This window comes from Diaphorina citri, unplaced genomic scaffold, assembly GCF_000475195.1.
Source record: "Diaphorina citri unplaced genomic scaffold, Diaci psyllid genome assembly version 1.1 scaffold2854, whole genome shotgun sequence".
Lineage (NCBI taxonomy): Eukaryota > Metazoa > Arthropoda > Insecta > Hemiptera > Psyllidae > Diaphorina > Diaphorina citri.
Genome location: NW_007380270.1, coordinates 9,817 through 24,775, shown reverse-complemented (window position 1 = coordinate 24,775; position 14,959 = coordinate 9,817). Strand labels below are relative to the sequence as shown.

At 37.5% G+C, this 14,959-nt stretch overlaps 2 protein-coding genes across 3 annotated transcripts in view; one reads left to right on the top strand and one right to left on the bottom strand.

Moving 5' to 3' along the window:
* The window catches only part of LOC108253736 (DNA replication licensing factor Mcm2), a 9,536-nt gene extending 2,537 nt beyond the window's left edge, over positions 1 to 6,999 (top strand). The window contains exon 2 of one of the 2 annotated variants that reach the window (XM_017448270.2): positions 6,604 to 6,999. In XM_017448270.2, the coding sequence (XP_017303759.1) occupies positions 6,604 to 6,735 (132 nt within the window). In that variant the 3' untranslated portion in view covers positions 6,736 to 6,999. Of the gene's footprint in view, positions 1 to 607; positions 755 to 6,603 lie in introns of those variants that run through there. The other variant, XM_017448269.2, reaches the window with a different exon arrangement.
* An 849-nt stretch (positions 7,000 to 7,848) lies between these two features.
* Positions 7,849 to 13,114, bottom strand: LOC113471714 (ras-related protein Rab-2A-like). The gene is made up of 2 exons (XM_026831077.1): positions 12,961 to 13,114; positions 7,849 to 8,000 (listed from the first exon to the last, which is right to left on the bottom strand). Exons 1-2 carry the CDS (start codon positions 13,004 to 13,006, stop codon positions 7,864 to 7,866), a joined length of 183 nt encoding a protein of 60 aa, XP_026686878.1. The 5' UTR covers positions 13,007 to 13,114; the 3' UTR covers positions 7,849 to 7,863.
* Between the last annotated feature and the right edge of the window lie 1,845 nt (positions 13,115 to 14,959).

The following is a 14,959-nucleotide window of genomic DNA, read 5'->3' as shown; positions in this document are numbered from 1 at the left end:
ATTGGGATTTGATTTTGAATCCACAAATAAATTTGTTCTCGTTTTGTATCAGATTTGTCTTCTAATTGTTATAGAAATGGCGACGAGAATAAAAGATCATTTTCAATTTCACACTCCTTATTGATGAATATACCAAAATTATATATTTTACTAGCTGAATTCCGTCGCTTCGCTCCGGAATCCCGCTAGTTCATCCCGAGGCATGGCCAAACTTGTGGAAAAGGCATGGCCGCACTTGTATTTATCAAACTAAAAACATAAACGAAACTCAAATATTAGGCGAGCGAGGAAAAGTTTTCTCTCCCGCAGTCTCTGCACTCTGTGTATTTCTTATGGTGATTTTAGCGATCAAAAATTGGTCATATCTCAGGATCGGTTTAGATTTTCGCAAAATCCTTTCTTATTGCACACCTAGACCATAAAAGGAATATTCCTACCAAATTTCAGCTTTGTAGGTGTTGTGGTTCTAGAGATAGAGCGATCAGTGTGTGAAATGTGAATGGATCTCGTTCTTATAATATAAGATTTTCCCAATTGCAACTCCTCCATTAATCCATTATAACTTAAAGTTTCATTGTTTAATTTTCAATCTTTCATCTGTTCGCAGGCTCGTCAAATCAACATTTACGATCTGAGACCATTCTACGAGAGCAAACTGTTCAAAACCAATCACTATACGTACGATAAGAACAGGGAGAAAATCATACAACGAGTACCTACGGTGGCCGCTGCAGAGTAGAAACTAGAAACCAACAAAAGGCCTGTTATTCTTTCATACGACGCGGTGTCAATTCGATTCACTCTGCGTCAGGAGTGGGGGTAAAAAATGTGTGGAAACTCAACAAACATGACATCTAGCGGAGAAATTGCAAAACAATGTTGTACTTGATGCTAATCGAGAGTCGCTTCCGGAATTTAGGCTGTGTTTATGTACTGGGCTGAGCTAGGCCATTCTCGGCCTTTGAGCGTGTATAGTTGGCGGGAAATTCGAAATTTTGATTTTTTTTCCGCAACTTGTACAATCTGAATTTTGCGTGTAAAGTTGGCGGGAAATTCGAATTTTTGATTTTTTTTCCGCAACTTGTACAATCTGAATTCATTTTTTACTTTTTATCTTTAGTTTGTACGTTTATATTATACTTTTCATTTATTTTAGCTATTAAAACAAGCGAATTACAAAGCAAACAAAAATAAATATAAAATAAATTTTAAAAATTGCCGCCGGGACAGCTATCTCACGTCGTCCGAGCTCATCCTAGCCCGTTACATAAACACACCGTGATGCTAATCGAGAGTCGCTTCCGGAATTTAGGACGCGGCGTTCACTCGAAGAGATACGCCAGGAGGGGAAGTGAAATGAAAAACACGCATCCAGTTCATTCCCACTGTATAATATTTGTATAGATTTTTCATGTACGTCATGAAAGTAATCCAATGTTTTCTTTGTATCGTATTCTGTTGTTACTTGAATTTGAATTGTTCTTTTGCTACTCAAGTTTGAATCATTCATCTGCAAATTTCTAATGGTGGGTCCAGACTTGTGCAATGCAACGTGCAAAGCATTTGCATTGCACGTAAAATCAAATCTGACGAATGCGAACGTTTTTCATGTATCCGAGAATTTTTGTACCGATACTCAACTAGTAATGGCCTATAGAAAAAAAAAAAAAAAAACGCATCCAGTTTGTTCCCACTGTATATTATTTGTATAGATTTTTCATGTACGTCATGAAAGTAATCCAGTGTTTTCTTTGTGTCGTATTCTGTTGTTACTTGAATTATTCTTTTGCTACTTAAGTTTGAATCATTCATCTGCAAAATATCTTACGCATGGTTAGTTTCCAGATGGGTGACCATCTGGACAAGTTGCTCTGGCTTTTCCCGGCCCCACCCAGGTTGGGTGAGGTTAATGTGAGGGATAGCTTGTCACCCACTGAAGGCTAAAACCCCTGTCAGGGACGTTAAACCCCATTAAACACATTGTTTGATAAGGATTTAGCTTTAATCAAACATTGTTAAGGGTTTACCTCAACTTAGTTTGATAGGGGTTTAACTTTAATCAAACATTGGTTAATAGGGGTTTATTTTTCATCAAACATTGTTTGATTTAGGAATATTTTGCCTGTTCATAAAATACCTAACTAAAAAATAAAATGAAAATCGTCCTTTTTTTCACGTTAGAAATAAAACGTTTGCATTTTTTATCAATTTTATTATCTTATTCAATAGATATATCAATTTCGTTTTTGGAAAGTAAAAACTGGGTAAAAGGACAGAACACAAAATAAAAATTAAAAACAGACACGAAAAGAAAACCAAAATAAATACAAGAGAATCAACTAACAATACAGTAGAACCTCGATTATTTCAACTTTCCATTATTTCAACTCCAAAAACCGTGTTTTTCTTTTCATCTTTCAAAGGATATCCTATCTTATCAGAGGAAAAGATTGGAAAGTAAAAACTGGGTAAAAGGACAAAACACAAAATCAAAATTAAAAACAGACACGAAAAGAAAACCAAAATAAATACAAGAGAATTAACTAACAATACAGTAGAACCACGATTATTTCAACTTTCCATTATTTCAACTCCAAAAACCCTGTTTTTTTTTTCCATTTTTCAAAGGATATCCTATCTTATCAGAGGAAAAGATCATTTCAACTACCTCCGGTCCCAATTAGTTGAAATAATCGAGGTTCTACTGTACTTTATCCAGGAGAAGAATTTGGGGCCGTTTTTCTTTGGGTTAATTTGTACGGCTGGGGCACTTTCACCAGGGAGAATACCTGAAATTTCCCTTGCTAAAGAAATTTTTAAAGAGGTTTGACAGAGGGAACTGTAACTGCTATGGTCTTATCGTCCTGAAATCGAAGAGAGAAGGAAGACAGGATGGGAGAAGGCCAGCCGTTCCGAGAACGAACATTATCCCAAATCCGCCCTGGGCGAGAATCGAACCCGCGGCCTAGCGCTTGCAAGGCAGACGCACTACCAACTAAGCTAACTAGGCTGGCTCTTGCTAAAGAAATAGCAGACCCTGACAGTTTCAGTTCTCTCTATCAAACCTCATTTGGGGCCGTTTTTCTTTGGGTTAATTTGTACGGCTGGGGCACTTTCACCAGGGAGAATACCTGAAATTTCCCTTGCTAAAGAAATAGCAGTTCCCTGACAGTTTCAGTTCCCTCTATCAAACCTCTTAAAAAAAAGAGTGTGAAGTGCATTCACTCGTTTTTTTTTTATTTTAATAGAAAAAATAAATTTCCAATTTACGAGTCCTATCGCTAGATATTTGCTCTAGCATTGTGAGCTACCTGTTGTTCTCTAGCGGTGCTCAACTCTGAACACAAAAAGCCCACTCTGAGCCTCAGGTGTAGGGGAGTTTGCCCCTAAAATTCGGGTCGAACTTATACGAATCTAAAAATTTACCTACTTTTCAAGTTATCAGGGAGTATGGCTCTAATGTCTAAATCAACTTTTGCACTACATACAGCCTCGTTTTGACTAAACCGTTTTCAAACTCAAAAATAAAAAGTTATTAAAAACTATGCATGTTTTGAGGGTGGTTCAACCAAGCAACTTTCACCAAAATCCTTTAATTTCACTTTGCCAGTCTGGACTATGCATGTTGTTTTGAGGATGGTTCAACCAAGCAACTTTCACCAAAATCCTTTAATTTCACTTTGCTAGCCTGGTTAGATTGGAGGTAGTGGGTCTGCCTTGTAAGCGTTAAGCTGCGGGTTCCCGGAACATAAGGAATTTTATCCCAAAGTGATCAGGTTTGTTCTCGGAACGGCTGGCTTTCTCCTATCCTGTCTTTCTTCGAGTTAGGGATGATAAGACAAGCAATGAATTACAGTTCCCTCTAGCCTCTTTTTTTTATTCATCATTATTATTTATTTACTTTTTTTTCTTTCAATAAATGGTTTTTAAAAAAAGTTCCTTTAAAATCTTTAAATAAGCTTGATTTACAGTCAAACCACCCTCATAAAACCCTAATATACCTTAGGAATACAATCTTATAAAACCTAATAAATATAAATATACGTGTGGATATCATCAGTAATTATTAGAACATTAATTAATATAAGTTTAAAAAACAAGAGAAAAAAAAGGAAAAAAAAAAAAAAAAAAAAAGTTATTAAAAACTATGCATGTTGTTTTGAGGATGGTTCAACCAAGCAACTTTCACCAAAATCCTTTAATTTCACTTTTCCAGCCTGGTTCGATTGGAGGTAGTGGGTCTGCCTTTTAAGCGTTAAGCTGTGGGTTCCCGGAACATAAGGAATTTTATCCCAAAGTGATAAGGTTTGTTCTTGGAACGGCTGGCTTTCTCCTATCCTGTCTTTCTTCGAGTTAGGGACGATAAGACATTAACAATGAATTACAGTTCCCTCTAGCCTCTTTTTTTTATTTTTATTATTATTATTATTTTTTCTTTCAATAAATGTTTTTTAAAAAAAAGTTCCTTTAAAAAAGCTTGATTTACAGTTAAACCACCCTCATAAAACCCTAATACCTTAGGAATACAATCTTATAAAACCTAATAAATATAAATATACGTGTGGATATCATCAGTAATTATTAGAACATTAATTAATATAAGTTTAAAAAACAAGAGAAAAAAAAAGGAATATGTATAAATAGAGGTAATATTTATATGATAAATTATTAATCCTAACGAATGGAGAAAGAGAGGGGAAAGAGAAATTCTAGAAGAAGAGAAAGAAAAATAGGAGAAGAGGAAAGACAAGTAGAACAAAGTAAAATAAATAAGAAAAGGAAGAAGGGAAAGAGAGGGGAAAGAGAAATTCTAGAAGAAGAGAAAGAAAAATAGGAGAAGAGGAAAGACAAGTAGAACAAAGTAAAATAAATAAGGAAAGGAAGAAGGAGAAGAAGAAGAAGAAGAAGAAGAAAAATAGGAAGAGAGAAGGAATAGAAGAAGGACAAAGAAGAGAAAAAGAAGAGAAGGGAGTGAGAGGGGGAACACCATACTAAGGAGTAATTTTCCTTACAAAGGAATGACTCCTTCCCTTGCTAAGGAGTGGCTTTTCTTACGAAGGACTAACTCCACATAATGAGGAGTAACTTCCCCTTCAAAGGTTCTTGCTAGTGGCTTGTCTTACTTTTAAGGAGCAATCCCCTCACCAACTCCTTAGTTAGGTAACTTCCTCCAATTCCCCTGACTAAAGGAGCAATTGCCCCTTATTAAGGATCAATGTTCCTTACCAAGGAGCAATTTCCCTTACTAAGGAGCAATTCCCATTACCAAGGAGCAATTTCCTATACTAAGGAGTGACTCACCTTACCAAGGATCAATTTCCGTTGGGGGCTCAAGCAAAAATTAGTTTGGTGGGGGGAAAAGGTAGAGCGAGACACATGTTTCTGTCACATTTGAGAAACTTAATTTCGATTATTTTTGTTTGACAGACATTCCAGAAGTATCTCTCATTCAAGAAAGACACCACAGAACTGCTGTATTATATTCTTCTACAAATGACCCTGGATCAACTCATGTATAATCTAAGAACTCTTCGCTTACCAATGAGGAATTTCCCTTGGGGGGCACAAGCAAAAATTAGTTTGGTGGGGGGAAAAGGTAGAGCGAGACACATGTTTCTGTCAAGCGGGAAGAGGAGGTTGTCACTTAGCAGCAACCGCCACCTGAACTTGAGCCAGAAGCCCCAGAAGGTAGTGACGGGTTGTTGGGTGAATGCTGGGGACCAATCTTGATACCATTAGCCTGAAAAAGAAAGGGCAAGTTTTAATACCCATCAATTGTAAATAATTAGAAGCAGTTGGTCTAATTGTGACATCTTTTTACCCATTGTTTAAGTACATGAGTGACATCATTCATTTCACTGCATGCATGGTCTGGCTAGGGGACATTAAACAGAGAGTAGACTATCGTCTGGCTGTGGGACTATAAATCTATAATTACAGCGCCACAGGCGAAATTTTTTCGAGAAAATATGAGTTGCCCCTTCAAGGTTGCATACTTCTTTATGGACCGAAAATTGTTTTTTTTAGGCTTTGAAAAATTCCCTGACTTTTTTGGATTTTTTGTCAATTTTTTGAGAAATTCCCTGACAATTCCCTGACTTTTCCAGTCTCCGTGAAATTCCCTGACAATTCCCTGACTTTTCCAGTCTCCGTGAAATTCCCTGACAATTCCCTGACTTTTCCAGTCTCCGTGAAATTCCCTGACAATTCCCTGACTTTTCCAGTCTCCGTGAAATTCCCTGACAATTCCCTGACTTTTCCAGTCTCCGTGAAATTCCCTGACAATTCCCTGACTTTTCCAGTCTCCGTGAAATTCCCTGACAATTCCCTGACTTTTCCAGTCTCCGTGAAATTCCCTGACAATTCCCTGACTTTTCCAGTCTCCGTGAAATTCCCTGACAATTCCCGGTTTTCCAGTCTGGTAGACACCCTGACCTTTTATTAATAATATTTTCCCAATTGCAACTCCTCCATTAATCCATTATAACTCCTCTATTAATCCATTATACATGGGTTTTACCCGTTGATTTGTTAATCAATCAATCAATCAATCAATAACTTAAAGTTTCATTGTTTAATTTTCAACTTTTCATCTGTTCGCAGGCTCGTCAAATCAATATCTACGATCTGAGACCGTTCTACGAGAGCAAACTGTTCAAAACCAATCACTATACGTACGATAAGAACAGGGAGAAAATCATACAACGAGTACCTACTGTGGCCGCTGCAGAGTAGAAACTAGAAACCAACAAAAGGCCTGTTTTTCTTTCATACGACGCGTTGTCAATTCGATTCACTGTGCGTCAGGAGTGGGGGTAAAAATGTGTGAAAATTCAACAAACATGACATCTAGCGGAGAAATCGCAAAACAATTTTTGTACTTGATGCTAATCGAGAGTCGCTTCCGGAATTTAGGACGCGGCGTTCACTCGAAGAGATACGCCAGGAGGGGAAGTGAAATGAAAAACACGCATTCAGTTCGTTCCCACTGTATAAAAATATTTGTATAGATTTTTCATGTACGTCATGAAAATAATCCAGTGTTTTCTTTGTGTCGTATTCTGTTGTTACTTGAATTTGAATCATTCTTTTGCTACTTAAGTTTGAATCATTCATCTGCAAATTTCTTACGCATGATTAGTCTCCAGATGGGTGACCGTCTGGACAAGTTGCCCTGGCTTTTCCCGGCCCCACCCAGGTTGGGTGAGGTTCAATAGTTATGTAAGTAATATTTTCCTTTTAATATTAGATCATAACTTCTGTGAAGTGTAAAGTATTAAATAGAATGCAGGATTGGGTGTTATACTTGTGTGACTCATTACTTTTTACTGGAATCTATTGATTTAAATTGCTGCTTTACATTTCACAAGTTTTAATATCTATGACACATTAGGGATGGGTAAATATTGAGTGAATTGATTCAAAGAGTTGAATATTTCAAAAGAATCGTGAATCGCAATTTTAAATTCAAAGAATCACGATTCTTGAAGAGTCCAGGAAAGCGTGTGGTGGGGGGGAAAAGAATCGGCTATGCTGCAATCTCATTGGTTACGAAAAGCAACGAGAGTGAAACAGAAACCCATATATGAAAACATCTCCCATAAATGAGAGACAGACTGTTTAATTTTTTAATTTTTGGATTTTTTTCATCAAACAAATGGTAAAACTTCACTCAGATGCTCTCTTTCAGAAATCTATTGAAAATACATAAGTGGCCCATGGCAGCAAGAGTGGTTCTGATATTACACCCAAAGAGGAAAAAAATCACCTCTTTTAAAATTAGGTACAACTGAGTTTTTTTTTTTTACAACTTCTGTGCATATTATAATAAAATACACCTTATGCTTTGACACACCTAAAAATTCACTGAAGCAGATGTTTTATTTCTGCATGATAGACAAGTGGTGAAGCACTTCCTAATGACTTACCTATTGTGAGATCATGAACAGGCTGAAATCTTTTGTCTGTGAACTGTAACAGGAGACATGATTTGCCGACACCTGAAACAAAGCAACAATGACATTGTTTAAAACAATTTAAATGGCAAGATTTTCATGTAATGATCTTTTCCTCCCTAACAAAAGGATGGAAATTATTCAGAAGTTACAATAATGAAAAAGGAAGCTCCTTTTTGTCACAATCTTTCATTGCTGCTACTTCTGAACAAGTACCTACCAAAATACACTGTTTTCTCTCAGGTCTAGGGTTGGATGATGAACTCACGTCATCTGTAGAGCCCATACCTCAAGAGTTGCTCAAGAAATACGTTGTATATGCCAAACAGAATATTCATCCTAAACTACACGATATGGACCAGGATAAAATCGCCAAGATGTACAGCCAACTCCGACAGGAAAGCTTGGTAAGTATAAGTAACACTGAAGTTGAGCAACTATGCGCGTGGTTGATATCTGGTTGTTTCTGGCTGTATATATGCCAAACAGAACATTCATCCCAAACTACACGATATGGACCAGGATAAAATCGCCAAGATGTACAGCCAACTCCGACAGGAAAGCTTGGTAAGTAACACTGAAGTTGAGCAACTCTGCGCGTGGTTGATATCTGGTTGTTTCTGGCTGTATATGCTAAACAGAACATTCATCCCAAACTACATGACATGGACCAGGATAAAATCGCCAAGATGTACAGCCAACTCCGACAGGAAAGCTTGGTAAGTAACACTGAAGTTGAGCAACTTTGCGCGTGGTTGATATCTGGTTGTTTCTGGCTGTATATATGCCAAACAGAATATTCATCCTAAACTACATGACATGGACCAGGATAAAATCGCCAAGATGTACAGCCAACTTCGACAAGAAAGCTTGGTAAGTAACACAAGTTAAGCAACATTGCGTGTGATTGATATCCGGATACTTACTTACTTATCCGTGAACGTGGGTCTAGACGACCATAAGTCTGCTCAATACTGCCTCTCCAACTGAGTCTGTCCTGTGCTGCATCCGTCCATGTCTTCAGATCCAACCCCATCTCCGTTACATCTTTCTTGACGGGTATCCAGCTTTGGACTGCCGCCTGACTCCAGTGGTCCTGACGGCCAAATTTTTGTCGATGGTGGGATTCGAACCCGGGACCTTCTGCATGGCAAGCAAGCGCGTTACCACTGGACCAACCGTGCCCCCATGATGAGAGACATGCTACGACACAGACAACACGAGTCAAATGTGGCAGTTGTTTTTCTAAGGCTCTAGTAGCAGGATTCTCACGTAGTGAGCTCTTCCTACCAACCGGAAGTTTCATAGCTACGAAATAAAAACTGCGGTGAAACACCCATCTTTTTACTTTCCTTATCCTATAGGAATGAAAGTAATGTAATCGGGTCAAAATTTCGATGGTCAGATTTTAGTGTTAAAACACGTTTTGAGGTCCCTAGAGCCCAAATCCAAAGTTTCAGCCATTGGTCCGTGTGTGTGTCTGTGTGTCTGTCTGTAAACAAAACATCTCGGGTACGGTAAGAGCTAGAAACTTGAAATTTGGTATGTAGATGTCAAATGTGACAAGGATGCGACACGAAACTTTTGGTTAAGATCGGTGCAACGGTTGGCGGCATTTTACCGCTTTTTGGCGGCATTTTACCGCTTTTTGGCGGTTTTCGGTGTAATTTAACAATATCTCGGAACGGTATAAGCTAGAGACTTGAAATTTGGTATGTAGTTTACAAATGTGACAAGGATGCAACTCAAAACGTTTGGTTGAGATAGGTGCTGCTATTGGCATTTTTTGACCGTTTTTTGGCGGTTTTCAGCTATACCGACTAAACGGTTAGAGATATTGTAAAAGTTTGGTTATAGAACAAGAACACCCAAAATAAGCATCATTCAATAGGATGAGGAAAGTCGTGTGATGTTCACACCAGATTTTTTTTTCAATCTATTTACGCAAAAAATCTTATGATTCCAGGTGAATCTATCCGATCCTATATTATCTCGTTTCGACATTCTATGTGTGGTTCGGGATGAAGTAGACATAGCTAAGGACTCCCGACTGGCGGACTTTGTGGTCAAATCTCATATGCGACATCATCCCGCCTATACGGGACCTAGAAACGAGGAGACCAATGGTGGAGGTAAGATTAGTACCCACAGATTTCTATTGCCAAGCCCAGTAACCCTTTGTGGTTAAATCTCATATGCGACATCATCCCGCCTATACGGGACCTAGAAACGAGGAGACCAATGGTGGAGGTAAGATTAGTACCCACAGATTTCTATTGCCAAGCCCAGTAACCCTTTGTGGTTAAATCTCATATGCGACACCATCCCGCCTATACGGGACCTAGAAACGAGGAGAGCAATGGCGGAGGTAAGATTAGTACCCACAGATTTCTATTGCCAAGCCCAGTAACCCTTTGTGGTTAAATCTCATATGCGACATCATCCCGCCTATACGGGACCTAGAAACGAGGAGACCAATGGTGGAGGTAAGATTAGTACCCACAGATTTCTATTGCCAAGCCCAGTAACCTAAAATGCCGCCAACCGTTGCACCGGTCTTAACCAAAAGTTTCGTGTCGCATCCTTGTCACATTTGACAGCTGCATACCAAATTTCAACTCTCTAGCTCTTACCGTTCTCCAGATATTTTGTTTACAGACAGACACACACACGGACCAATGGCTGAAACTTTGGATTTAGGCTCTAGGGACCTCAAAACGTGTTTTGACACTAACACACAGACAGACAGACACACACACGGACCAATGGCTGAAACTTTGTATTTAGGCTCTAGGGACCTCAAAACGTGTTTTGGCACTAAAAACTGACCATCGAAAATTTGACCCGATTACATTACTTTCCTTCCTATAGGATAAGGAAAGTAAAAATTGGCGCAATTTGTGAATCCTTTGTAGACACGCAGAAGTACAGTGTGACGAAGCAAATGAAACAGGTAGGTGTTATTGACAAAAAAGTACGTTTTTTTTTATTTTTTTTATTATAACTCAATTTTAGTAATTTATAAAGGTGATTAGTTTCTCTTATGTTTGTACAATTTTTTCTCTTTTTTCGACTTAATTTCGATTATTTTTGTTTGACAGACATTCCAGAAGTATCTCTCATTCAAGAAAGACACCACAGAACTGCTGTATTATATTCTGCGACAAATGACCCTGGATCAACTCATGTATATTCTAAGAACTCTTCTTATATTCTAAGACACATTCCATTTGTTTCTCAGACATTCCAGAAGTATCTCTCATTCAAGAAAGACACCACAGAACTCCTGTATTATATTCTTCGACAAATGACCCTGGATCAACTCATGTATATTCTAAGAACTCTTCTTATATTCTAAGACACATTCCATTTGTTTCTCAGACATTCCAGAAGTATCTCTCATTCAAGAAAGACACCACAGAACTCCTGTATTATATTCTGCGGCAAATGACGCTAGATCAACTCATGTATATTCGTGGAGTGCATGGAGTAGTCATTGATACTGTGGAGATACACGAGAAAGACTTCAAAGAAAAGGTAGGTATTGCTCGGCAACCTCCTAGGCCGACTTTTTTTCCCCAAGCTTCTTAAATTCAACATACCAATATAGGGATCAGTATTGTCATATAAACATTTAGTTAACATTTTCTTCATTAGAAGGAAGAAGAAGAAGAAGAAGAAGAAGAAGAAGAAGAAGAAGAAGAAGAAGGAGGAGGAGGAGGAGGAGGAGGAGGAGGAGGAAAAGAAGACCAAAGAAGAGGATGGAAAGAATAACAGAGAAGAAAAAGGAGACGAAGAAGAAGAAGCAGAAAGAGGACTAGAGGAGAAGAAATAAAGAAGAAGAAAGAGGCCAGAAGAAAAAGAAAGAATTGTAATTTGAAAGAATAAATCAATAGAAAAAAATAAACATTTTGAGATAGAATAGAAAAAAATAGAACAGAGAACATTGTGGTAAATGAACGCAGGCTTATGGTCTGGTCCACAAAGCGAGTTTAAACCTTAAGCGAAGCTGATTGGTTGAAAAAAAAAAAAAATAATAATAAAATAAAAACCAATCGTAGATTCGTAGAAACCCATCCTTTAGAACTGTTTTTCCCTACACATAAGCCTCAGAGGGAGGAACACCAGATGCGTCCGAAAATCCCAAATCGTCCGATTTGCGTCCGAACTCAAAAAAAGGTCATCCGAGTTGCGTCCCCGGTACCTGAGATTGAACCTATGTATATACTTGAGACCATAAAGTAAATAAATAAGTATATAACGAACAGGCTGACCAAAAATAACTGCACCTATACAGTATGCTATGCTTTCATTGCTGCTACTTCTGAACAAGTACCAAAATAGCAAACTTCAATAGTTATGTAAGTAATATTTTCCTTTTAATATTAGATCATTACTTCTGTGAAGTGTAAAGTATTAAATAGAATGCAAGATTGGGTGTTATACTTGTGTGACTCATTACTTTTTACTGAAATGTATTGATTTAAATTGCTGCTTTACATTTCACAAGTTTTAATATAAAAGCAACGAGAGTGATCCTGTGTGCTGTCTCTCTCTCACTACAAAAGAATCGCGATTCTTTTAGAGTCGATTCTTTGAGTCAAATAATTGATAAGAATCGAGTCGTGGTATTCGAATATTCAAAAAGAGTCGAATATCCCATCCCTATGACACATCAATTTTGCTAGTCATTAATATTGATGATTAACATAGCCACCTATCCCATTATGAGAGAACAATACAGTTGACAGCATCCAAAAATTTGCTATAGGCCTATAGGAACAAACTTTGAACATGAACGCTATTGCTATTATTTTTGTACTTGTCTTTTGTGTTTAACCTAGTCTTACATATAATAACACTGGTCACTGCTCAAATCGTGAAAACTATTTTTTGCGTTTAACCTAACCCTATAATAACACTGGTCTGACAGCATCCAAAAATTTGTGTCAACATTGTTGTTTGAACAAATTGCTCGGCTGGGAAACAAAAATTGTCAGCTTACCTGTGTCCCCGATAATTATGTATTTGAACAAATAAGCATAGGCCATGGTTCTTAATTTAGATAAGAAAAAAACTGATTACACCACAGTAGGTAGGTAGGTACAGAGAAAAGGAAGGTAACTTAAAAAAAGGTTCAAAGTACGGTAAAAACTGGGGCACTGCTCATTTGTGACAGCTCCTTTTATAGCAACATTCCATTGACGTAACTTCTGAACAAGTACAGTTGAATTTTCAACGTTATCGAATGTAGGTACCTACATGATGAAAGCTGAAAAAATGTTGTGTATACTGTACAGTATTTTTTTGTCACCCTGTACTACATGTATACCTTCAAACTAGGATATGTATATAAAGTACATAGTTCTAGCTCAGGTAGCTCAGGGACGCAACTCGGATGATAAATTTCAGAAATGGGACCCAAATCGGACGGACGCAACTCGGATTTCACAGTCGGGACGCAAGTCAGATCCCCCCGCCTCGGGGTGAGATTTTTGTGCATGGACTTATGCTGCATCAGATTGCTCAATTGTTTAATCTAAAACCTCAGATTGCTTAATCCGAGAGTTAAACCTTAAACCTGAACGGAGTTAAAACTCGCTTGTGGACACAGCCATTAACATAAATTAATTTTCGTGTCGAAACTTCGAAAGACTTATGGCTTATGGCAAAAATATACATAACAAAATCTAACTATTTGTACATTACTCAATACATACGGTATAAGAATCATTTTAGAGTTAAACCTCCTTAAAAAAAATATTAACTCTGGCTTCTCATCAGATGGGCTAGAAGAAAAACAATACTTCCCATTTAGGTGCTGCTGGGTCAACACGAGAACACCAGAAAGTAACAAGTAACCCATTGAAATATTTGCAATCGAAAAACTGTCAATTGAAAAGTATTGGTAGGTACATACATAATTAAATTACATATCTGGTGTTTTTGCAGGGTTGCTTCAAACTTTACACCCTTCAATTTTTGGTTACCTAGGAAAAGTTACTAGGTATTTTAGTGTTAAAGAAAAGAAAGACATTTGAATGACCAGACCTATTCAGCTTGAGCCCATCAAGGCCCTTAGGGGTATTTCACTGTGTGAATCTAATGAATCCATAGAATTCAGATTTACTTGACAAAAAAAAAAGTGAATTCAGTGAATGCGATTTTGAAAGGAATTTTAATTGTGTTAAGCATAAATGCTTGTCACAAATATCGTTCCCCACTTAATATACTACGCTAAATTTTATGACATGACTTGGACTCGAACCACCAACCTCCAGATTCAAAGTCCACCGTGCTAACCACTGCACCATTGAGGTTGGTGAATGCGATTTTCAAATTGATATACTTGAATCCATGTAAAAACAAAAAAAAATATACCCCTCTTGATTGGTCAAAAAAAAAAAAAAAAAAAAAAAAGTTGGAGGTTGAGAGAGGTCTACAGTAACCAAATCTACAAGTGTTACAGTCATACTTACATTGTTAAATCCTTCTCTAAAGCTTCTTCACCCTTTCCTTCTGAATCAGAGTCACTTTCAAAGTCTAACAAATCACTCAAGTCCCCCATACCTACTGTACGTTATCACACGGTTTCAACACTTAATTTAAGCACATAGGACCTTTTAAAATATATTTTCCAACCCAATAAATCTTAGAATAGCATGATTTATTTCAAAAAAAAGCAACTTGTTGAGGGAAAAAATGGAAAATTTTGGCAGAAAATGGAAAAAGTACAAAATCTTGAAAAACCGCCAAAAATCGAAAATTTAAAAATATCAACCATCTTGGAAATATCAGCTGATTATTTCGGCGTGTTGCATTCAAATATTAAAGCCGGGCGTTTTATGTGACAATATGCTGAGCGTTTTGCGTTTAAAACAAGCTGGGTCCGTCCCTCCGGGAATTTTTTAGCCCGTAGTTTATTCGATCGTGGTTTTGATTTTACTTTCATGTAATGATTTAAAATCAAGACTAGAGCCCGTTCTCCCTTTATTCCCAATATA

Coding starts and splice junctions, on each gene's coding strand:
- LOC113471714 (XM_026831077.1), bottom strand. CDS start 13,006: ATGGCCTATGCTTATTTGTTCAAATACATAATTATCGGGGACACAG. Junction 8,001..12,960: donor CATAATTATCGGGGACACAG/GTAAGCTGACAA, acceptor GCTTTGTTTCAG/GTGTCGGCAAATCATGTCTC.